Source organism: Leucopleurus acutus, assembly GCF_964270905.1.
Source record: "Leucopleurus acutus genome assembly, chromosome: 20".
NCBI lineage: Eukaryota > Metazoa > Chordata > Mammalia > Artiodactyla > Delphinidae > Leucopleurus > Leucopleurus acutus.
The window spans coordinates 4223951-4249208 of record NC_139162.1 but is presented as its reverse complement, the minus strand read 5'-3'; the positions used below and the strand labels follow the sequence as shown (position 1 = coordinate 4249208).

The 25258-nt window shown below is 54.9% G+C and overlaps 1 protein-coding gene across 1 annotated transcript in view; it reads left to right on the top strand.

The window, feature by feature from the left end:
- The window catches only part of CRISPLD2 (cysteine rich secretory protein LCCL domain containing 2), a 64471-nt gene that overhangs the window by 13650 nt on the left and 25563 nt on the right, over positions 1-25258 (top strand). The window contains exons 2-8 of the mRNA XM_082863574.1: positions 3662-3967; positions 8302-8420; positions 11134-11266; positions 11709-11824; positions 15642-15742; positions 20992-21132; positions 23345-23405. Of these exons, the coding sequence (XP_082719700.1) occupies positions 3728-3967; positions 8302-8420; positions 11134-11266; positions 11709-11824; positions 15642-15742; positions 20992-21132; positions 23345-23405 (911 nt within the window). The 5' untranslated portion in view covers positions 3662-3727. The remainder of the gene's footprint in view (positions 1-3661; positions 3968-8301; positions 8421-11133; positions 11267-11708; positions 11825-15641; positions 15743-20991; positions 21133-23344; positions 23406-25258) is intronic.

Here is a 25258-nt window from a genome sequence, read left to right as displayed (position 1 = left end):
AGGGAAGGACCCGTCTGCGGCCCATGGACCAAGCAAGGCCCTTGAATGTTCAGAGTGAAGGCGGCCGACCAAGTCTTCCGGAGTAAGGTCACCCTCGTTCAGGAGAACATGCCGGGAGAATGCACTTGGAACCAGCAGTGGTCTCACTGTCCTTTCATGCTTTGGCATTTTGCTTTGTTTTATTCATTAATATTTAAAAAGTTTAAAGTAGACAAGTCCAAAGGCTAGTATGCGCTCACCACCGATGTCCGGCCCCCGAGGACACCCTCCTCTGGTGACTACATCACATTCCTGCCAACTCAGCCTGTGCACTCAGCGTGAACGGAGCTTACACTTTGCAATATTTGCTTGAGAATTTGTTTCTTCGATAAATTTACCTATTTATTTATTTATGGCTGTGTTGGGTCTTCGTTGCTGCGCGCAGGCTTTCTCTAGTTGTGGGGAGCGGGGCTACTCTTCGTTGCGGTGCGCAGGCTTCTCATTGCGGTGGCTTCTCTCGTTGCAGAGCACGGGCTCTAGGTGCGCAGGCTTCAGTAGTTGTGGCACGCGGGCTCAGTAGTTGTGGCTCACGGGCTCTAGAGCGCAGGCTCAGTAGTTGTGGCACACGGGCTTAGTTGCTCCACGGCATGTGGGATCTTCCTGGACCAGGGTTCAAACCCCTGCATTGGCAGGTGGATTCTTAACCACTGCACCACCAGGGAAGTCCCGAGATTTTTAATAGAAACAATATGTTAGACATCAAGGTGAGTTCCCTCATATTCTCCTTCCCGGTTCAATTTACCTCACCCTGGCATTATCTACCACCATGAACTTAGTCTGTTCAGTCCTGGTTTTACCATACAAGCACATGCAGGTGCATGTGCGCACACACACACACCGTATACATATATGTACATACATGTATAATACATGTGTATGTAATACACACATATGCACAGATGTATGTACATATACACATATCTATAAACTATACAAGGTATGGTTTATACAAGGTATGGTTTATATGCCTTAAAATGCACACAGATAGTGCCATGAGCATAGTATTCTACAACTTGCTTTTTTAGCCCAACATTAGATTTGAGCTTTGTTTATGCCAACACTCACAGAGCTCCAGGCCATCGTTTTTACTTGCTGTATAATATTCCACCCACACGGACTCACAATTCATTTACCCATCCCCCTGCTGAGAGTCGTTTGAGTTGTGCCCGTTGGTGATTTAAACCAAACCCAGTTTAGTTGAGTCATGGAAGCAATTCCTATTTCATGCCTTTTGGGGTGCCCTGCCCCTCGGGTTGAAGAGTAAAGCCAATCGGCTGTGGCCGTGATACCCGAGTGGACGCTCCGTGATGTTGATTCCGCTCCTTCTTTGTCCTAAATCTTAACCCAGTGTCAGTGCGTTTTGGCATCCTTTTCAGCCTGGCCTCTGCCGCTGGGAAATGCTCGTATATGGTGGTGTGACTAAGCAGGGAGACGTCAGGGACCCTGAGAGCGTCTGCGTCTCTGGCTTGATCCCCACAGGGCGAGCGAGCACTCAGAAGTCCCCCACCCTCACCCAGGTCCCTGAGGCTCTGCCCCAAAGGGAACTCCTCGGGAGGGAGGCCACATCTCACCCACTCCAAGGAGTCAGGCCTCCCCCTAGATGGCGTAAGCTCGGTCAGGACCCTGGAGAGTTTCCAGGGTTGGAGATGGGAACTGCTGCGTTCCCATAGCTCCTCCGCTGCAGCTCTGTCTCCTGGGATGCCCTGGATGCGCCCTTGAGGATGTCCTCCTCCAGCTGCGAGCTTGCAGCCCCAGACCACGCGACCGGTGAAAACGCAGCTGTTGCCCGTATAGGAGAAGACCAGAGGGGCCACCCGGGGTTCCGGGTGGGTCAGCGTCCAGGCTTGGCTGCCTCCCCCCCATCCAGGGGGGCCCTGGAGCCCCTCCCTCCAGCTCCCCGCGCTGTCTTGTCAGGCCTGTCCCGCTGGGTAGGGGCTGTGGGTTTCCTTGCCTGTCGCCCAACTGGGAGCTCCCTGAGGCCAGGACAGTGCCCTTTTCATCTTCGTGTCCCGGCACCCAGCACAAAATAGGTGTCTAATAAAGGTCATTGGGTGACTGACCGGCTCTCCTTGGGAGTAAAGCAGAGGCGAGAGGGTGAACGAACACACTCATTCAAGCCCTGCCTTGTCTTCTTGGACCAGACAGTAAGCCAGGGGGAAGACCATGCTTTGTGACCTTTAGTGTGACCCCGTGGAACCAGGGTAGCGTGATGGAAAATCCAGGATCCTCAGAGACACCACACCTGGGTTCGAGTCTTACCCGTGGAGCGGCCTTGGGACCAGCACGTCAAGCCTCAGCCTCCCCCCTGTAAAATGGGAGCGATAACAGGCCGACCTCCTGGGTTGTCGTGAGGACTGGAAATGGCATAATGAGGTGGCGGGCCCACGTAGATGCTCAGGAAGGGTTCTGGGAAGGAACACAAGGCACAGCGGAAATTCACCTCATAAATTAACTTCGAATTTTAAAATTACTAAGTGTATTCCAAGACTAAGGCAGCTTTTCCTAAGACACTAAGAAAAGTTAGTAAGCGGCGTTATTTGGGAAAAGGGCCTGTTGCCCAAAGGCAAGGAGGGATCGTCAAGATCCTTGTTGGGTCATAAAGCGAGGGATTCACTGCAGTCGGCACCGGGGGTCTCTGAGAGGGGTGAATCCCAACCGCTGTGACCACGAGGCCGTGCGCCACGCCCCCAGCCCGTCACGTGTCAGGGTTAGGGTTCCAGAAATACTGCTTGGGAAGTGCAGCTCCAAGATGGGCCTTGCAGGACCGGGAGTCCCAGCCACCATCTGCTGTCCCCTCAGCCCTACTGATGCCGTTGTTGGGTACTAATAACCCCTATGAACCACTAACTTAGCAGCCAACTGGGTAACACCCGGCAGTGCCTGTAACGGGCTCATTGTCAGACAGAAGCTGCCTGAGGCAGGCTGCACGCCAGGCTGTTTAGGGGCTCTGCCAGGCAGGGATGGGATGAGAGTGGGTACACAGATACCCCTGGAGGTCCTCTCTCTTTCTACTGTCACTTTCTCCAAGGAGCAAATCGGCAGAGTGCGCGGCTGGGTCCCTGGCTGGGTCCTGGGAGATGGTGTCGTAGTGTGTGACGGTTACACGGGTGGTGCCCCGTGGAAGGGCCGTGATAGGTGGGGCCTCATGCGGTGATGGGTCTGGGGATGCCTGACAGTCGCTTTGGGAACTGAGTCTTACTTCACAGGGACCAGGAAGTTTGCCACTCACGCTGGTTCACGGCACGTCCTTTCGTGACGTGAAATGACTTTAGCGATCTCTTTGGGGGGCGGGAGATGGAACTTAATTCAGGCCGTAGGCCCACCGCAGTCCTGAATGAGTCCAAATGCTGACTCCGAGTGAGAATGGATGGTACCGTGAGAAGCTGAGTCCAGGAGAGACCCAGCCAGGATATCCCGTGTGGCGTCAGGCCGCTTGCCTTGCTGGAGACCCTTGGCTTGAGTCCCAGCTCCACCACTTCCTGCCTGCGGGACCTTGGTGGTTCAGCTTCTGTGGCCTCAGTCTCCACATCTGCAAAGTGGGGAGAATGACGTCCAGTACGGTCAGTGCCGTCGTGGCTTTGACACTGACCGACTTCTCCTGCCGCCCTCTGCTTCTTTTCAGAGCACGCAAGCGCCTCAGGAGCCCAGGCCCCCCTGTCATCCCAGCCCTTGCTGCCAGCGTGGAGCCATGAGCTGTGTCCTGAACGGCCTTGTGCCCTTGGGGCTGGTGCTACTGCTCTGTGGAGCCCAAGGCTTTTTCCTGCCCAATGTCACACACCTAGAGAAGCTGCTCAGCAAATACCAGCAGGACAGACCCCACTCCCGGGTCCGGAGGGCCATCCCCAGGGCGGACAAGGAGGAGATCCTCATGCTTCACAACCGGCTGCGGGGCCAGGTGTCACCACCGGCCTCCAACATGGAGTACATGGTGAGCGCGGAGGCACCACAGGGGCTGGCCCCATCCGCGGGGGGAGGGGGGGATGGCAGGCTTGGGGACGTCTGGTGAGAGGGCCCCCTGCCTCTGTTCTGGATGCCCTACCCGATCAGCACAGGCTGCACCGCTCTGTAGCTCAGCCCAAGCTCCCGGCCCTCCTGGAGGGGGAGGGGAGGGGAGGGGGAGGGGAGGGGGGGAGGGGGAGGGGGAGGGTCAAGGGCCAGGCTGTGGTGAGTCCGACCCCAGCTCTGCTACGTCTTCACCGTGTGACCTTGACGTCTCCTTAGCTAGTCTGAGTCTCAGTGTCTACTTTGGAAATCCCACCTCATGTGCCCCCCAACCCCCGACCATCTAACGGCACATGTGTTGACTGCCTGGCACAGATGCTCAGCCCTGGGGCTGTGCTGTTACCGCTGTCCTTGTGTCACCCTTAGCTTCACCCCACCATTTACCGGCACCTTCCGTCTGAGTAGCGAGGGGTGGCCGAGTCCGTGAGTGATGGGGTGTCTGCTGGGGAGGAAGGAGTAGAGAAGGGACAGTGGAGGGTCCCCTGTGTGTCTGGAGAAGCCCTGCATTTCGGAGCAGAAGGGGCACCCAGCTCCCCGGTGCACGTCCCCAGCTCTGCCCTCACTCATGTGTCTCCGTGTCCCATCCCCCCAGCCCTGTGAAACGGGCGCCGTGGTATCCCCCCACTTTATAGACTGGGAAACCGAGGCCCGAGGTCACACAGCTGTAGAGGCGGAGGCGAATGCTGACCTGGGTCCAGCTGAGTCCAGGACCCGTGCTCTTGTCCCCTCTCCACGCTCAGTTGAACGCCTCCCCCCCTCCCCTGACCCCACCAGCCTTTTCCATCCTCCCCTGATTATTGGGGCAGCCTCAACCCTGGAGTGGGGGCAGGGGCTGTTTCACCTCCCATCTTGCCCTCTTCCGGCCCCTTCTGCATCCTGGTATCGCGTTATAGTTTCTAAATCTCACTCTCTTCCAGCCTTTGCCCAGGCAGGAGCCTCGGTGGCCCTCTGTGCTTCCTTCCCGGCATCCGAGGCCTCCTATCACAAGCCCTTGTCCGTCTGGATAGCCTGTTTCCCTCCCTTGCCTTTGGCCAGAGAGACCTCTGGGTGCTGTGTGTGTTACAGACCCCACCCCCTGCCCCCACCCCCAGAAGGGCTGCACCCTCATCACTCCCGTATCCACCTCCCTGCAGGCCTGGCCCCGGGCCCTCTCCTTCCTCTGGACTCTCAGCTTTCGCTTTCCGTGTGGCCTGTGCTCCGACCTCCGCCACCCTCACGGTCGGTCACCTGCCCACGTGCCTGTGAGTCCCTCTGCGTCTGTGCTTGTGCGAGGTGGCGCATCACCAGCTGTGGGACGGATGAATGGATGCCCGTCCGCGCAGAGCCCTGAGCAAGGCCCCAGTCCTCTGGGAACTCGTTATGAAACCATTTCTTTTTTCTCAGCATTTATTCCGAAGGGGCTGTGATAATTTTAGGAGGCAGAGCGGGCGCCCTTTCAACATGGGGCGCCTAACGCCTGGGGCAGCTGCGCAGACCTTTATAGGGTTAAGGATGGAGAGAATCAGGGTGGATTTTCTTTTTAGGGCACGGACTCCTCCCCGCTCCTTCCCAGCAACTGGTCATTTGGCTTCTGTCCCTGTGGGGAAAAGACACTCTCCGCCTCTTTCTGGATCAGTCGCCCTCCATCCTGTGCCCCTCCCCACCCCAAGGCCCTGTGTGGTGCCTACCAGGGAGCAGGCATTCTCCTGGGCCTGAAGCTTGACCGAGCCCCAGCCCCGCCGGGGTCCTGGCTGTTTCCTGCCTCCCGTGGGGAGCAGGCTGGGTTTCTGCTGCCCTTTTCCTCACGCCCTGTGCTTGTCTGGTGCCTGTGGGGGAGATTCAGGGCAGCGGAAAGGAGCTTGGGTACGCAGCAGGCAGGGACAGGCCCTGGGCAGCCTGTGACTAGCCTGCTGTGTTTTCCTATTTTTTACTTTATGGTATCTCAGGATGGGAGCTGGTATCTCGCTCCTTCCGTCTCAACAGCCCCCCTGTGGGGGAAGTAGAGCCTTTAGGGGTGTTGTTGAGGCCGCCTCTGCGCAGGGGCCCTCGGGGCGGGGCCGGCCGTCTGAGCCTCAGCACCGTCCCCTCCCTCTGGGCATCCTCGGTGCAGTGCTGCCCGGCCCCGTCTCCACCCAGACAAGTGACACTGATTTGAGAAAGTGCCTCAGAGTCATGGCTTCCTGCTCGGCCCTGCCTGCTGGGGCTTCTAGCCACAGTGCTTTGAAACAGGCTGAGCACTGAGACGTGGATTTTAGCACTCCAGAGGTTAAGATACCCCATTTTGTGGTTTTATGAGCGGACAGGCTCTGGGCTTAGGTAGCTGCCACGTGCCAGCTGTGTGGCTTCGACAGGTTACTTAGCCTCTCTGTGTTTCTAATTCCTCACCAGGCACAATGGGGGAGGACAAAAGTCCCTTTCTCACAGAGTTGTTTGGTGGAGTCAGTAAGATAATGCGTGATACTAAATAAATGTGAATTAGACTGTTGCTATTATTTTAGTAACCATTATTTTAGTGGAGTGGGACCAGCACCTGGTGGCAGCGTGCAGAGCAGGAAGATGGAAGATCCCCCTTGGAGGCTGGGCTGTTAGAGTTCTAACAAGTTCCTAGCTGGGTGACCTTAGGCAAGTTGCTTAACCTCTCTTAAACTCAGAGGTTTTTGTTTGTTTGTTCATTTTATCTGCAACAATGGAGAGATAAAACATACCTCCAGGGCTTGTTGGGGGAGTTAAATAAGAAAATGGTTCTAATGTTACCTGCAATGGGCAGGTGTTCAGATGATGACTGCCCTGGCGGGTGCTTGAGAAAGTTAACTTCCTTAATATCCAGGTACCATTGACTGAGAGCTCCTTTGCTTCTCATCTGGGGGCTCCATGCCTGCTGTCAGTCAACCTTCCCCCAAATCCTATTCCAGGTACCATTAGCCCATTTAGAGATAGGGAAACAAAGGCACAGAGAGGTGAAACCATTTGCTTGAAGTCACACAGCCAGCAAGAGGCAGAGCCTGGCACCGTACCCAGGTTCACCTAACAAGAGCACCTCACTGCCCCGCCCTCTGAAGGTGGGAGGTGCGTGCTCTTATCAACAGGCCCGTCTCCCACTGACTGAGTGTGGCCCCCGGAGGGCGTTGACCCCCTGTTTCAGGCTGTGCTTGGGCACTGGAGAAAGATCCGAGGCAGAAGTGGTACAGGGTTTGGTGGGCGCTGAAGGTGGGGCACTGTTGGGGAGAAACCCAGAATGTCCCCTGCAGCTGAAATGGGCAGCGGGTCCAGAGGTGTGACCCCGCCCCCACCCCAGGCGTCTGCCCTGGGGCAGGAGTTGCCCCTGGGTGTTGAGGAGTCGCAGTTATCTTGGCCAGAAGGAGACAGCGAGACAGGAGGAGGAGAGGGCAGTGGGCAGCTTCCATTCAGGGGTCCCACAGTTGGTTCAACCAGTCTCCTGTTCCTGTTCCGGGATGGTCCCGGGGCTCTGCCTCGATAGGCTTTCAGTGAGCAACTACTGCGTGCCAGGGCTGGGGCTTCCCAGAGCGAGGGGCAGCCCCTGGCTGCCCATGAGCTGCAGCATCTTCCCCAAGACTCCGGGAGGGGGCGGGACAGCCGCTGGCTCACAGCTGGGAGGGCCGCTTGGCATCTGTTCCTCCGCAGAAGAGAAGTGACCCTACTTGCCTTGTTCACCGTGTTCTTTCTTGAGGAGTTATGTGTGCTCCCTGGGCCAGCTGGGAGGCAAGAGGGCTGCAGATTCTTTGGCCCAGACCCCTGACTCAGGGAGGGCTGTGTTGGAGGGTAACAGGACTGGGCGAGTTGAAGGCATTTCTTGCTACCTAAAAAATATATATATAATAGTAAAATGTACGTAATATATAACTTACCATTTCAGCCATTTTTAGATGCACTCTTCAGTGGCATTAACTACATTCACACCATTGTGCAACCATCCCCGCCATCACCGTCATTCATCTCCAGGATTTACTCATCCTCCCATTTCACAGATGAGGAGAGTGAGGCTGAGAGAAGGGACTTGCCAGTGTCCCCGACAAGTTAGTGGCCGAGCAGGTGCTCTGAGGATCGGGGCTCCTCTAGGTTCTTTGCTGACCGGCCACTTCCCACCTCCCAAGCAAGGAGCCCATCGGAGACAGGCACGAAGTCCCTGCGTCTAGTGTCGCGGAAGCCAAAGCCCGGCCCTTGGGGTCTCCCAGGGCCTGAGCTGGGGCGTCTCTGCGGTTTGGGTTCTTATACCCACCCCTGACCCTGACCTCCTGGTGCCCACTTCTCGTCCTCCTGCAGACCTGGGATGAAGAGCTGGAGAAGTCGGCGGTGGCCTGGGCCCAGGAGTGCATCTGGGAGCATGGGCCCAACAGCCTGCTGGTGTCCATCGGGCAGAACCTGGCCGTGCACTGGGGCAGGTAAGAGCCACTGTGACCCCCTACTCGTGAACAGGGTCTCACTCACGCCGCCAGACCTCCAAGGCCTTGACAGTGTCTGTTAAATGTCGTCCACAGACCTTCCCCCAGGTCAACCGGGCCACATTCCCGAGCCCCCAAGCCAGCTGGCAGCCCCTCCCGGGCTAGGGCCTGGCTGCCTTAGGGGAAATGGACAAAATGTCTTCTGACCGGCTAAGACTCACTGACCACGTGCTGTGCACACGAGTCCTCCGAACGGGGGCCCAGGGGCCCAGGGTCTGCTTTCATTGAGCCACACTTACTGAAAATTTGGCCGGGGCTGGAAACAGCCCCTCAAAGTACATGTCAGGGTGTGCTTGCCTTCAAGCGCCTGTTTACTCTATTTCCAGCTCTTGAAGCGGGGCGTGTAATGGGGCCACGAGTAGCTGCATTCTCCTTTAGCCAGTGCCCTTCCGGGAAGCACCTGGGCAGGTGTCACCGTGTGTCCAGAGGTGTGACTTCGTGGAACCACAGCAACCCAGCACTCTTTTCTGCTTTTTATGAAGTCAGTCTTGTGACAGCATTAAGAGAAAATGTCTAAAGGGAACCAAACCCATCGATCCACTGCCCTGGTTCAGCAATTTGCGTGTTCCTGGGCTTCTGGGCTGCATCTGGCTGTGGGCCGGCATGTTTTCACGTAGCTGTAACTGTGGCCAGGACAGCTGTTAATTCTTTTTTTTTTCCTTCTCATACGATATCAAACAATTTTCTGTTACATAGTTGCCATGGTTATCACCTCGTCAAGGCTGCCTTTGGGCCATGAAGTTGACAGACTGGAATTTAGCCATTCCATTCTTTTTTTTTTTTTTGCGGTACGCGGGCCTCTCACTGTTGTGGCCTCTCCCGTTGCGGAGCACAGGCTCCAGACGCGCAGGCTCAGCGGCCGTGGCTCACGGGCCCAGCCGCTCCGCGGCACGCGGGATCCTCCCGGACCGGGGCACGAACCCGTGTCCCCTGCATCGACAGGCGGACTCTCAACCACTGTGCCACCAGGGAAGCCCCTCTTTTTTTTTTTTTTTAATTAATTAATTTAGTTGTTTTTTGGTTTTTTTTTTGGCTATGTTGGGTCTTCATTGCTATGCGTGGACTTGCTCTAGTTGAGGCAAGAGGGGGCTCCTCTTCGTTGCCATGCGCGGGCTTCTCATTGCGGTGGCTTCTCTTGCTGTGGAGCACGGGCTCTAGAGCGCAGGCTCAGTAGTTGTGGTGCACGGGCTTAGTTGCTCCGCGGCAAGTGAGATCTTCCCTGGCCAGGGATCGAACCCGTGTCCCCTGCATTGGCTGGAGGGTTCTTAACCACTGCGCCACCAGGGAAGCCCAAGCCATTCCATTCTTGTAGCTAGGTTGTTTTTTTTTTTTTCTTTTCCCCCTTGGCTCATTTGAATGATTTCAGTAGGAAAACTCTGAGGGGTAGGATTGATGGGTCCCAGGGCACAAAGACTGTCCCCCTTCTGGATGAATATTGCCAACTCACTTTACAAAAGAGACCCTCTTCTGAAGGCCCCTCTGCAGCCAACTGTTCTCCTTTCAAAACCACCCCAGCCTGGCTGTGAGGTTCCAGGGAAATAGACAGACTGGTGATGGGTTCCCTGTGTCCCTAGAGCTCTGTTGCTGCGTGTGTCTCTTTCCCCGAGCTGGCTCCAGGAAGGGAGGCTGCTTCTCCAGCCACAGCACTGACCACCACCATTGCCTGGGTCCCCACCCGGGTCCCCACGGTGCCCTCAGAAGTCACCAGTCGCCACCACATCTGTTCTCTTTATTGAAACCGCTTTGTTGACACTTGCTGGTGACCGCGACCGGGGGTTCCAACCTGGTTTATTTTCTTTCCCGGTGCCAACCTGGCGGACAGGGCTGAAGCGAGGGGGTGGTGGCCACCAACAGTGGCTGGGGGCGTGCTCCTCAGGGCTGGGGACGAGGGAGGGCTCAGGTGATAAAATCCCAAAGGGGAGCTTGGTACAAGGGTTTGCCCAGCTGACTGCAGGGCTCTGCACACCTGTGGGTTCCTGTACCTTGAATGAATTTTCTTCCTTGAGTCTGAGTCCTCGGGTCCCCAGGCAGCCAAGGCACGAAGCTGGTCATGACGTTACAGAAACGTGAGGCTTTAGGCTGCTCTTTGGCTGTGTGTGTGTGTGTGTGTGTGTGTGTGTGTGTGTGTGACAGGAACCTGTCTGCCCTGTCTGCCATAGCCAGCTGTTTCCCAACTTCCAGACCCTCCCCTGCCACAGTTCAGTTATCTGGGCAGGATCTGTTCAATTATCTACTTACTGTTTTTCTCTACATTGACTGTAAAGGGACTTGCACCTTCAGTTTTGTCTTAAGCAGTGATATCTGTGAAATACGGGATTTGTTCTTAAGCGGTAATATCTGTGAAATATGGGATTCCCCAAACGTACGTGAAAATTAATACATAATTATAAACATAAAAAAGAACTCACCGGGAGCCAGGTAAAAGTTTCCCGCACACACTGGTGGCTTGTAGGTCACCCAGGGACACTCCTGGAACCCAGAGGAGGCCAATTCGGGTTTTAAGCACTTTTAACAGATACTGGGTGGGATATGGGGCTGTTGGCCCAAAGAAGCACCCCCTCCAGCTGCCCCATGGGTGGCAGTGCTGCCAGCGGGGGTCTCTGTCGTTGGGTGCTTGGTGGCTGGCACGTAACAAGCTGATCTGCCCCTGCAGGTATCGCTCTCCTGGCTTCCACGTGCAATCCTGGTATGACGAGGTGAAGGACTACACCTACCCCTACCCCCACGAGTGCAACCCCTGGTGTCCAGAGAGGTGCTCTGGGGCCATGTGCACCCACTACACACAGGTAAGGCCGAAGATCAGGTGTGACCTCAGCCTGGCACCCCCAAACACTGTCACTCACCTGGCCCTGTGGGACTGTTGCCCAGTCAGAAAACCTCTGCTCTATCATTGCCTTAAGCTTTTCCTTTAATTGAGCATTACTCAAAGTATAGCTGGTGGGCCAGGCTGTTTGTGGCCAGTTCACAAATACGGAAACTGAGAGTAGGCGCTAGAAACTTCTATGGCAGCTTTACATTGCTGGGGAATTTTCCTCGTGTGTTTTTTTGTTCTTTTTTTTGTTCGTTTTAAAGAAATGTGTGGCTCTTTAATGGGTTAGGGGAAGAATCTGCTCCTTCACCTCTTCACCACACACCCCTTTAGTGCCAGCACCTTGTGGATCCAGACCAGATTATATCACCCTGGTCATTGGTCCCTTGGGCTCAGATGTATGGATGTCATCTTTTCAGATAGTTTGGGCCACAACCACCAAGATTGGCTGTGCTGTGAACACCTGCGAGAGGATGAATGTCTGGGGAGATGTTTGGGAGAATGCGGTCTACCTCGTCTGCAATTACTCTCCAAAGTAAGAACAAGTGACGTGGTTTTATGGGTTGGGGTGTGTTCGCCTGCTATGGAAGACCCAACTGAAACTGGCTTCAGTGGTAAAATCTCTTTATTATTTCACAGAACAAGGCATCTAGAGGTTGGTGCATCTAGGTTAGCTTAATAGCTCAGCATGTCAATGAGAACTTTCTGTCTTCTTGCTGTATTGTCCTCTCCTCATGGTCCCAAGATGGCTGCAGAGCACCAGGCATCACATCTTCCCAAACAGAAGGGAAGAGAATGGTAGAAAAGGCCTGTCTCCTTAGGCTTTTCTCACCCCTGGCCCACTTTCTCCTTATGTCATTGGCCAGAACTAGACCACTCATGGACAAGGGAGAACAAGAGTGCCCCAGTTGGCTTTGACCAATGAAATTGCCCCAGTTGGCTTTGCACGTCACCCCCTGGGGCTACTTGAATAAGTCAGAAGCAGGAGTAGTTGGCTGGGCAGCCAGTGGGGTCTGTCATAGAGATTCTTTTTCTCTGAAAATACGCAGCAGATAGCACTCTAGAAAATAGGTATTCATGCTAGCCCTAGTTTTTGCATCTTTATATTTCCCCTCCCAGAAGGGACCTCGTCACACCTTTAGGTCATAGTCCCACTTCCTCTTGACAGCATCCTGATGTCATCAGTGTGTCCCTTATCTCTTTACTCATTCACCTCCGTTGCTTATCAGACAAGTGTGTGCTGATTCTCAGAGACCAGCTCACCCAGTTATAGCCTATGGTTTGCACACTGGCCACTGGGCTGGCCGCCATCCTAGCACTGGGCCCTGCACGCAGTGTGCCCTTGAGGCATGTTTTCTCCATGACTGCATGAAACAGGAATGACCTCATTTACTGGGTTGGATCAGGAGTGGCCGTGAGAAGGTAGGATGAAGAGGGAATCGCTGAGGTTGGGAGGAAAATAGAAACCATCTGGCACGCCTGTGGTAATGATGTCTCAAGCAGCCCACGGGGATGAGGGCAGGGGGGTTACGTCATCCATGGGAGGGACCTGAGCCCCATGGAAGAGCAGTAAGTTGGTCCCCATGGTGGAACTCCTTGCAGAGTGGCAGGTGGGGAGTGAGGAATCATTTGATTTAAGTCTTTATATTAAAAAATACACTAGAAGTTCCACCCAGAAATACCATTCTTCCCTTATTTAGTCTTTACCGCTTTCTTGAAAAAATAATGACTTGTGTACAGTAAAGTACACTAATCCTAAGAGCACAGCTGGATAAATTTTCACACATATAGACATGTGTTAGTCAGCTCAGGCTGCCGTAACAGAATACCACAGATTGGGTGGCTTGAGCAATACACATTATTTCTCACAGTTCTGGGGGCTGGAAGTCCAGATCAGGGTCCAGCAGGGTCAGTTTCTAGTGAGGAGTCTCTTTCTGGCTCACGGATGGCCACATTCTCCCTGTGTCTCCACATGGCGTTTCCTCAGCATGTGCTGGGGGTTGGGGGGGGGAGAGGGAGGGGGAATTGAGCTCTCTGTGTCTCTTCTTATAAGGACACTAATCCTATCAGAGTCCCACTCTTGTGACCTCATTTAACCTTAATCACCTCCTCCGAGGCCCCATCTCCAAATGCAGCCACGTTGGGGGGTTAGGGTTTCATCATACGAATTGGGGGGGCTGGGCACACACGTTCAGTCCATGCATATGTAAATGTATTATGTATGCATTATGTATACCTGTGTAACTAGTCCCCAGGTCAAGGGAGGGAGTATTTCCAGGGCCCCAGGCTGGAAGCGGGGGGCTCCCTCATGCCCCCCAGAGTGGCTGACATTCTGACACCCCTCCCCATCGGTCAGTCTGTCTGGTTCGGACCCTCCTGTGAATGGACAGATATGCCCTCTTGTGCCTGCCGTCTGCCTTTCAACACCGTGTCTGGGAGATTCGTCCGTGGTGTTGTGTGTTCGGTGGGCATTTTTTTTCAGATGTCTTTGTGGTTTTCCATGATGTCCACAGCCTCTTTCTTCAAGAGTCCGAGCCCCCGGCCATGCAGGGGGCAGTGGCTGAGAGGGTGGGCCCTGGGGTGGTGTCTGGGCTCAGGTGTCTTTGGGAGGGGGTGGGGTGGGGTGGTCTTGCGCCCTGACGGCCTCACGGGTGGGGGGAGGGTGCTCACTTCCTGGGGCTGTTGGGAGCGGGGAGGGTGCCCGTCTACAAGACGCCTAGCACCCAGCCCGCATCCACGACCGGTAACCCGGAGAGCTGCTGCTCCAGCTGTGTGGGAGACTTGGTTTGTCGCTGAGGAAATGTGGAAGCTACCTGTGCTGGTGCACTTGGCTGGGGGAGGGGAGGTGCCTGTCTGGGAGGCCCGGAGTGTCTGAAGAAACCTACTGAGCCCCACCCGGTGACAGGGCAGGTGCTGGGGTCCCCTGGGTCTGCCGGGTGATGGTCCATTTGGGAGGGCCATCCCGAAGCCCCCCGTGCACCCCTAGCCAGCCTGCACGTGGGGCCGAGGTGCTCAGCGAGGCAGGGTCTGCAGCCTGGTGGGGGGTGTTATTTTCCATCCACGGGTGCAGATTATAACAGCACCCCCCAGCCGCCCTCCCACCATCCCCAGGCCCGATGCCCGCGTGGCCCTGGGTGATGCCGATCCGCTATTTTGAGCCATCCGGGGCCAAACAGAGAGTGTGTTTTCTGCAGTTGCCTCCCGGCCATCACTATCAGGACCCCTCCTTGGCCACCCTGGACAGCTGTCAAAAACGTCAGCCAATGAGGATGCTGATTTAGTAAATGCTCAGAGAGCATGTTGCCGTCACCAGGGGCTGGCCCCAGTCTGAGGCATCCACACAGACGCCCTCTCATCTCATGACCACCCCCCGTGCTTACCCCACTACAGAGAAGGGGGCAGAGGCTCAAGGTCGAGGGGCATTGGCTGGGTTCACCCGGCTGGCAGGGCCACGTCCAGCCCCGGGAGTCTGCTCATCACCGCTCGGCCATGCTTGGCCCAGGATCGGGGCCGCCAGTCTCTTTCCTGAGTGGACAGGCAGGTGACAGGGCACCCATGAAGGAAGTTTCTAGAACAGATCACGAAGACTGGCTCCCAGTCACTCACCTCTCCGGCTTGTGCTGCTAAAGGCCCAGGTGCTGGGAGAAGGGCTTGGGAATTCCACTCACCACCTGCAGCCTGGCCCCTGGAGAAATCCCACTGACCGGCCTCTGGTTTTCCTGCCCTGGGAACTTCAAAGGGAGGCGGATGGCACCTGTAATGCCCAGAGGGACCTTGGTCCCAGCCCCGAGAGGAGAGTGTGGTCAAAGGCTCTGAGCCCCACGGCCTGGGTTCAAATCCCAGCCCTCCCACTCCCTCGTTGTGTGACCTTGGGCAAGTCCCTTAACCTCTCCGAGCCTCAGTTTCCTCTTCTGAAAAAGGATTGAACTCCAGCACGTCCCTCCTGGGGTGTTGGAAGGATGGAGTGAGCAGGTAGGTATGTGGTAAACATGAGGCTCTCCCTGGAACAGGCTGACCTTTACTCATTTGAGAAATGGCTTCAGAGGACCCCAGCAGCTTCCAGCGCAGAGGCATCGGGGCTGGGACTGGGGGTGGCTGACAGCATTCAGAGTTGCGTGAGGCCACAGGACAAAGGTGCAGGGAGAAGGATGCTTTGTAGCTCCCGACTGGGATTCTTCTGGAATTCTCTAGACTCTGTACTCAGGAGGGGCTCAGGGCAGGTGCCTTTCCCCCTTCACCCCTTCCTTCCTCCCTGACCGTGTCTGGGGTCCCGAGAGGCTCCAGAAAGGAGCGAGAAGCCCCCCGGGCCCTGGCGTGGCGGCCCCCTGACGGGGTTTCTGGTCTGTCCTCAGGGGGAACTGGATCGGAGAAGCCCCCTACAGAGCTGGCCGGCCCTGCTCCGAGTGCCCGCCCAGGTACGGAGGCAGCTGCAGGAACAACTTGTGTTACCGAGGTAGGAAATGACTTCAAAACCCTTTGGAATGGGCGTCCCCTCCAGTCCCTGAGTCACAGAGTGGCTGACGTGAAACAAACGGGGAAGTTGGACAATTTGGGGGGGAAATTGGTCCCTCCTGCCCTCCCCCTCGGCCCTCCCGTCCTCGCCTCCCCATCTCTGGACTCAGGGTTCAGCCCCAGCTCCCCGGGGATACAGCTGCCCCTGGGACGTCCCCCCAGTGGGCGTCTCCCGTGGGAGGCATCCCTGCTCTCTTGATGCTCAGAGTTTGGTATAAAACAGACAACAAACAAGGAATTTAAAACAGCCACGTGATTGATGGTCCGGGCGAGCTGCAGGCCGGGCAGGGGCCGCCTCCGTGGCTTGTCAGAGCCCCTCCTGCCCGTCCTTGTCCCCCGCAGGCCACCCAGCCGCGTGTGCAGCTCGTCCGGCCCTTACTCGTCAGAAACCTGTTTCCCCTACCCCACAGCTCAGGCCAAGCCGAGCTCTCAAAGGCCGTGTTTTCCAGCAATGCCAGCATTTGCTTATTGCCTGCGACTCAGAACGTTCCCACGTTCCCCGCTCCTGGAATAATGCGCATTTTTCGTGCCTCAAGTGCTCCTTGCATTTGGGACTGTTTCCTCCGGCTCCGTCCCAGGAGCAGAGCCCACCAAGGGGCTGACCGTGTTTTTGAGGTTGAGGTGTGTTTTTTTTCCCGTGGCTCCATTAACAGGTCTCGTAATGGCTGAGAGGGTTCTTTCAGGAGAGGTGGGATTCGGGGGGAAATGCAGGATCAGTCCAGTGGGCTCCAGGGTGAAGCGTGGGGCTCCCAGACCCTCCCAGGCCCGCTGTTCACTACTGATTCTGCGCACTGCGGGGAGGGCGTGGGGATCTTGCGGGGGGGGAGAAGCAAGGATATGAGAGTCCAGTCCGTGCTGGTCCCCTGGGTCATGAGTTATATGCGGGTGGCTGAGCCCCCAGGGGGAACTCAGGGGGCCCAACCCAAAGTCTGGACATTAGGCTTCTGGTTCTGGCTCTGCATGATTGGAGGCTGTTCGCTCAAGCCAGCTGATCACTCTACCCATCAGCAAAATGGGTATGATAACTCCAGCCTTCCATGACGTATCTCGGGCTCAGATGAGAGAGTCGGTGCACTTCGCGCGAGTGTATTGAGCACCTGCCGTGTGCCAGGACGTTGCCAGGGGATAGGGGTGGGGATGCCTGTGGGGACCCGACAGTCACGGTCCTGCCCTCGGGAACATGAGGTCCAGCGGGGCCACTGCCCCAAGGAGGGACACGCGTCTTTCAGGGGACGTAACGGATGCCTCAGGGCTTAACGGCAGGAGTATCCACCATCAGCCAGGTCAGGGAAGGCTTCCCAAGCAGGCGGCTATTGAGGCAGAGGACATGGCCTAGTAATGAGAGAAGGTAAGGGTGTTTCTGGCAGGCGGAACAGCATGCGCAAAGGCCTGGAAGTTGAGATGAGGCATCGCGGTCACGAGACTGTGAGGCAGTAGGGCCCACAGGGATGTGCAGGTCCCGGCAGTGCCTGCCACGCAGCTGGGGCTCTGTAAGCTTTTGTCAGATGGAGTTTCTTCTGCTCTCCCACCCTCTCTCAGGCAACACACCTCTTCACTCTCTTTGAGAGGGAGGTGCCCACACCTGTCCTTAGTGAAATATTCCCAGATAGCCGAACTCTGACTCCTGGATTCGTGGGATAAGCGTGGGTTTTAGAGTTCGGCACACCTGCCTGAGGAATATCAACCCTACACGTTCCAGCGGTGAGCACCTGGGCAGGGCATTTCATCTCTCTGAGCCTCAGTCTTCCTGTGTGAAAATGGGGTGATGTGTCAGCCCCTGGGGGTCGTAGGAGGGCTGAGAAGAATGCAGGCTGACACTCTAGGCATATCAGGCCGCAAATCCCCATTCAGGCAGGTCCTGTGGCTGCTGTCCAGTCACCCAGAGGGGCAAATCCCCCCATCAGATCCTGAGTGCTGATTTGGGGACCGTGAGGGAGGGATGCCCACTGGGGCTCCCCGTTGGTTCTCGCATTGGGAGGGGGCTCCGTGTGCGCACAGGGCACGCTGTCAGGGTGCAGGGCAGGCAGAGCGGGGCGTCTCTGCGTTCCTGGACGCGTGTGCTCAGGCACACTGCTTGCCGCCTTTGAGCCTCGGTTTCCCCATCTGTAAGAGCGATGACATCGTTCTCCCGCAGATGATTTGCTGGGAGGATGCAACACGGAGGATGTGAGTTGCTAGGACAGCAGCCTGCACATGGTGCCTTATGAACACAGCTCATTACTTCCTTGGAGAGGTGGGAGTGGGGAGGTATGACTGCGCTTATCACCTGGCGTGGGGTTCTTCCTCACCTGGGAGGTACTGGGGGCCCTCTCCCAGCCTGGGGGCCCCATCCATCTCAGGATCCTGGCAGACCCCTTCTCTTCTCGGGAAGCACAGGTCTGGTGTCACACCTCCTCCAGGGAGACTTCCCTGAGTCCACAGACAGGCAGCCCACCTGCCTCCGTGCTCTTACTGCACCCAGACTCTCCTTGCACTTGATTCACCTGTAGTTACAACGGCTGGTTCACTCCCGGGCCTCCAGGGCCACGTAGCAGGTGTGTTCCGCATGTTGTCTGAATAAATATACCCCTGATATCCACAGAGGGTCATTTTCGAAGAACAAATGCACACAAAGATAGCCTAGATGCTGGTTAACCCACCCAATGAAGCCTCCTAGACTTGTTTCTTTATTTTTGGTGGAAAATGCCCAACTTCACTTGGTGGGCGTCCCGATTTTCTTAGCTAACTGTGCAGAAAGTCTCTTCTAAAGCAGCTTATCTGCATAAGCTACTTAATAAGCATTTATTGAGGTTCCTGGCAAGGCCTTGACCTATAACGGAGATGGAACAGGGATAAGGATAAACCGTAAGAGAAGATTCCATCCCTCCAGCCCTTCCCTGTGTGGCGAGGAAGGGCGTGGACTTTGGGGAAAGGTGATTTGACTCTCAGCTGTGTGAGCTTGGGCAGGTCACATAGCCTGTCTGAGCCTCAGTTTTCCCGTCTGTAAAATGGGGCTGCTCATGCCTCCCAGGGAAACGAGAGGATGAGGTGAGAGCTTCATCCCCACTTATGGAACCAGGCGGGAGTCTGCAGAATGATGGAGCAATGCTGTGTGCCTTGAGACCCCCGGTCCGGAGCTGGACGGTGCACGGGGTAACCTTGCCGCGAACTTGGGCACGGAATTTCCCCAGGCCTGTGCTGGTCCACACAGGGGATCTTAATTAGGATGTGATCAAATACAGGCCGTCCTCTGGGTAAGCATTCCACTTTTCATGTGTGTGTCTGAGGGCGAGGACCGTCTACCCATTTTCTTAAATAGTGAGTCCTCAAATGCTTTAGACTGCTTTACCCAACTATATTTGGCTAAATAAAGCCACGATTATGAGGTATAAAAATCCTAAAGGCCAGTGGAAGAAAACCCAGCTTATTCCAGAGACAGCTCTGGCTTTCAGTGAAGGACAAACCTGAATAGCCACATTGACGGGAAGACAGACAAGAGACGGCCGCTGGGTCCCAAGTGGTGTTTGCAAACCCAGCATCTTCATAAAGATTTCACCTATAGCATTTGGCTACAAATGATGTGTTCAGAATTCCCTTCCTGGATGTCTTTAAGCTTTGCTGGGACTATTTTTTTTTTTTCCCCCAAAAGAATTCCAAGACAGAATTTGTTGGGCATTTTGATCATCCTTCACTCAGCACATTTTGTTGAGCAGCTACTACGTTTTGGGAGCTGGGTGTAGTGTGGTGTGAAGCAGGCTGGCTGCTGGCCTCAGGGAGTTTCCAGCTGGTGGGGGAGGTGGGTGGTGGTGAGCACGCCGTCCAGGAGCAGTACATGGAGGTCCATGAGCTCTGATAGTGAACTTGGGACTCAGGGTTGCTGTTCTCCTCCGGCTTAAATCCTGTCCGTCCTCCTATGAGTCAGGGTAGTGGTTGTGCCGTGATGAATCGGCCAGTGAAACAGCTGCAGAGCATCCCAGCCTTGAAAAGCATCAGAGAAGTGTCACTTGCCCTTCATATTCTTGAATGTCTTGTATCAACGCAAACCCTTGGTCTGCTTTTTGGAGAAAAGTTGTTGCTCTTCAGAAGAAGTAAGGATAAGGCTGGGGATTGGTGAACACGTGATGGGACTTGAGTTTTAATCCGTTGACACAGAGAGGCTGCGAGGGCGCTTCATTCCTGCTCCTTGAAACCGTTCTTTGCCCAAACACGTCTGTTGTCTTTTCTCATTGGAGGAGCTTGGAAGGCAGGGGTTTCCACCTCGGGTCCACAGACATCCTTGGAGGGGCGGGGGTCCCCCAGCAGAGATGCGCACTGATTCATCTTTGATAAGGGTGCTCAACCAAACTCAAACAGCAGTACTTTGCTCTACTTTGGCTGGAATTTATGCTTTGGTGTCCAGCTGGCCTGATTACACATCACAGTGAGTGGTTAATAGTTGACTTTCATGACGAAAACTGGAAGATAAACTGATGCTTAATAAATGCAATGTATTCGGTGAATTAGAATGTTTTGAAACATGAAGGTCATGGTCATGGTTGGAGAAATAATAATATTTGGGTGGGGAAAATATTGGGACCCGAAGAACTAAGTGTTTTAACCAAGAGTTGGGTCTTTGGCTCATTCTAGATGAGGGTTCCAATGTTACTGGACTTCGAAACTTCAGTGCAGAGAAAGGTTAAGTGATCTTGGTCTGCAGGAGTGGGGAAGGAAGCAGAATGTGCTGGTGGTGAAGGGCATTGGGGTCCAAGACCATTGACGAGGGTCTTCGTGTGCCATGACGGCGTGTAAATGAGGCGGACCCCTCCTCCAGTGAGAACCTAGGGCCAGAGGCACCTCAGCGGAGACAGCTACGGTTTGGGGTCAGAGGATGAGGCGGCTTCCTGAAGCTGCTTCCTTGGGCAGAGACGGGACAAGAAACCATTCTGATGATCCAGGGGTGGGCGCCAGGGCCTTCTAACCTCTGGTCAGCCCAGCCGCTCTTGTGTCCAAAGCAAACACAGTGACCAGAGAGCCATCCACCGCCCCTTGGCGGGGAGAATTCCACCTGGCCAGCACTGTCCTGAAAGGTAACTTTCTCTTTGCCACTGAAATGACCCTTTGTGAAGCCAAACCTTGAACAACTTTAGTTTCCAAATTGCTTCTTTATTTTTTCCTAAATGCACTTTGGTTGAATCCCAGCATGTTGCTTTTCTCTCCCTCTTCACTATTAAGAGACATACGACCAGAAACCTGAAACGGACGAGATGAACGAGGTGGAAGTGGCCCCCATTCCTGAAGAGAAGCACATCTGGGTCCCGCCGAGGGTGATCAGACCCACGAAGCCCAAGAAAGCCCCTGCCGTGAACCACATGAGTGAGTGGGGCTCTGCCCTCTGCCAGCCGCCTCTGGAGGGGGCAGTTTTCTTTGGGGTGGGCAGAGGAGGGAAACTGGTGGGTTGAGAGGTCTCCAAGTCGACAAACAGCAGGGAACAGGGTGGGGTGTAGCTTGCAAAAAGCACAACCTGAAGATGTTTCTAAAAAATGATATTTTTAAGTCATTTCAAAAGAAGCATTATAGGAGCTGTGCTTGGGTGGCCTTTTCCCCCCTGGCAGGTATTTTAAGGTTAGACCTTCTCTTGTCCTTTCAGAGAGGACTTGGGCTAAAATTGGGTTCCTGTTGGAAGTGCCTGGCTCCCGAAGGGAGAATGAACGTGCAGCGTGGAGCCCGGCTCCCGTGGTCATCATGCACCAGCCCTGTGACTCGCACAGTCACCCGACTCTTTGAGAGTCGATGTGCTCATCTATAAAGTGGGAGCAGTGATGCCTCTGTCAGCATTGTTTTAAATCAGTGAGATATGGACCTGTGCATTTCATATGTCCATATTTTACAAGAGGCATTGGGTTCTTTGTTTTTACTTATTTTTGGCTGTGTTGGGTCTTCGTTACCACACGCGGGCTTTCTCTAGTTGTGGTGAGTGGGGGCTACACTTGGTTGTGGTGCGCGGGCTTCTCACTGCGGTGGCTTCTCTTGCTGCGGAGCACGGGCTGTAGGCGCGCGGGCTTCAGTACTTGTGGTGCGCAGCCTCAGTCGTTGTGGCTCGCGGGCTCTGGAGCGCAGGCTCGGTAGTTGTGGTGCACGGGTTCAGTTGCTTCGTGGCCTGTGGGATCTTCCCGGAGCAGGGCTCAAACCCGTGTCCCCTGCACTGGCGGGTGGATTTCAACACTGCGCCACCAGGGAAGCCTGGCATTGTGTTCTTGACAAAGGAGAACTGCAGCAATTACTAGGGAACAAGGCCATGGATTCTAGACCTGGGACAAAGCTCCTGGGCTGCGTGTCAGTGTTCTCATCTGTTACTCTCACACATCTTACCAGAGCAGTTGCAGCTCCGTCAGTTTGCTGTGGGGATTATTTGCAGTAAACGGGGGCCGCCCAGTGTCAGCTGTGCTTTGAGCTCACCATCAAGTTGCCTCCGACAGCCCCCCCAAAGCCGGAGGAAGTTGGATGTCCTCCCAGAGACTTCCGGAAGTCCCCAGACGCCTAGTGTTCTCACGCTCACCCCATCACACTTTCTTCTGCCTGGTCTCCCAAGACGCTTCGCCGGCTCGGGCTCGCTCCTTTCTTTCTGCCCTCCCCTGCCGGGCTCCGATTACCCCCTCCGCTGCTCACCTGTGTCGGCGGCACCTTTAGTGAAGGGTTGAGGCTCTGGAGGGCATTTTCTTACAGACACGGCACCAGGTGTGGGCTCTCTGCCCACCGGTGTCTCTCTTTTCCCTCCAAACCTCACACAGCATAAAACGGGACTCACCCCTGAGTGAGGAGGCCAGCGCATGCCCATCTTTCTCAAAAATCCTCTGCTATTCTGTCAGCTGCCCTGCCCTCAGCCCCCACTAGTCTCTATCCTCTGGGCCTCCAGACGTCTTTCTCCTGGGCTTCCTGCCTGTTTAGTCAGCTGTGGCTTTCCTTGACCAGGAAATACGCTGATGTTCTTGTCTGTCCAGAAATTCCGAACGCTTCAGTTGTTTTTTTTTCTTTAATAATGTAACGTTACAAAGTAATATGTCTTTTTGTCAAACTGTGACACTACTGCAAGATTCTGATACGTCCCTATAAAATACACCAAAAAGGAAAGCTTGGCAAAGTCATCTTGGCCGGGGGCGGGGAGACGACACTGGTGAGAATGGCTGGGTGCCCGCCAACCGGGCTGGACAAGGCTCACCCTCCAGAGCCCTGTGAGGCTATGGGGCACTTAGTGTGCCAGGCTCCCTTCCAAGCCTACATTTACTTTCTCATTTAAGGCTCACAGCAACCGTTGGAGGTGGATACTGTGCTCATCCCCGTTAGTAAGCAGAATTTGAACCTCAGAGAGGGGAAGTAAGGTGTCCAAGGTGACAGTGCTACTAGAAAGAGGATCTGGGATCTGAACCTCACCCTAAGCCTGCCGCCATTGGGCCATGCTCTTGCTTTCATTATGGCATGGATTCCAGAATGTTCCAGAGAGTTCCTCAGAGGGGGGGATGGGGTCTTCTAACTCAGACTCATCCTCCCACTTCTTGCCTTGACAAGTATTTCTGCATTTCTCTCCTAGCCCAAGTCGTCAGGTGTGACACCAAGATGAAGGACAAGTGTAAAGGGTCCACGTGCAACAGGTAAGGCCTGGCCCATCCCTGTCTCGCTGCCTACAGCCCTCTGAAGCACCTGCTCTCGGTGATGGGTCACATCGTGGTCTGTCAGCTGATCTACATCTGTAAAATGCCAGATGTGCCAGCAGCAGATGTGCTATCGACAGGGAGATCCTGACCGATGTTTTTGTGAGGCTGGGGGCTCCCTCCCATCTCTCTGCATGAAGGGGTTACCCAGAGCTAGCGCAGGTTAGCCCAGAGCTCTGTGCCGGGGACGACTGGGGCTGTGGCAGCGTTAGGGCAGGTGTGGCCGTGGACGGGTCCAGCACGGCTGCTGTGGAATCCAAGTCGGCCTGCTTCCCGAGGGGCCCCACCAGACAAAGAGCGGCCTGCGTGTCGCCCAGTGTTGAACAAATTCATGTAGCTGACGGAGTCACTTAGTATCGTCCATTTCAGATGTTGAAAACACCTGCCAAGAAGAACAAGCTTGGTTTTGGCAACGTAGCTGCTGGGCTGCGCCTTCTGGCAGTGAGTGGCCAACAGGTGTAGCGGCCCTACATGGGTCCTCAGGTTCACGGCAGGAAACTGTGTTATCGGTGGAGGGGCCCTTACTCTTCTTCCTATGGATTCTGGCGTCCATTCATCTAAAGCTGAATTGCATTTTTATGTTTTTTTCATTTATTTATTTTATTTATATTTATTTTTGGCTGCATTGGGTCTTCGTGGCTGCACACGGGCTTTGTCTAGTTGCGGCGAGCGGGGGCTACTCTTTGTTGCGGTGCGCGGGCTTCTCATCGCGGTACCTTCTCTTGTTGCGGAGCACGGGCAGTAGTGTAGTTGTGGCACGCGGGTTCAGTAGTTGTGACTCGCGGGCTCTAGAGCGCAGGCTCAGTAGTCGTGGCACACGGGCTTAGTTGCTCCATGGCATGTGGGATCTTCCCGGACCGGGGCTCGAACCCGTGTCTCGTGCATTAGCAGGCAGATTCTTAACCACTGCGCCACCAGGGAAACCGTGAATCGTGTTCTTTAAAGCACACGCTAAAAGAGAAGGTATATGGTATTACCTAAAAGAGAGGGTCCTATTTTATACCATGGGGACTTTGTGATCTGGTTTGCCAGGGCAATGCATCACTCAGGCTTTGGCAGTAGTGTCCTGGGACAGACAGAGCAGCCCAGGATCAGATGTCCAAGGGGCTCATACGTCATCCCACGAGCAGCTGGCGATGGGCCAGCAAGTACTACGAAAGTAGAACCAGGCACTTTGTCGGTGAGATGAGCAAGACGTGGCAGTGAGGGTGGTGGAATAACTGTCTGTCCCCTCGCACCGGAAGGGGTCTTCACTCCGCAAACTCACAGGTCTGGGATTCCCGGGATGCTCCCGAGTTGCCCCTTGGTGGTGATGTGCCTTTCTGAACCGCAGGCTTGTTACAAGAGCATCACGCCTGAATATTCAATGGGAAAAAATGACAAGGTCTGGAGAACATTTGTTGTTAGCATCAAAAGAGTTGCAGGGTTGGGGGTAGTGGGACCCTCCCCAAGCACGGAAAAGGCAGGGGTCTGTCCACATGAAGACTGTTAGATGCCTCCAGTCAAGATATAGAACTCAGCCCACCTGCGACCACAAGAACGTTCACGGTGCAGCTCCTGGAAGCCGTCCCGCCATCTGTCACATCAGTTTTCTGTACGTGGTGCTTTGACAAAAATAATATTTACTGGACTTTTTTTCTGACTTTAAAAGGTATTCTTGTTCATTGTAATTCAGGAAAACAACAACCAAAAAAAAGTATAAAGGAAAGAATAAGTGTCCCACAGTCTCGTGAACGTCAGTAACCATTCTATGTAATTTCTGTGCACTGATTACGCTATACTGTTATGCAATC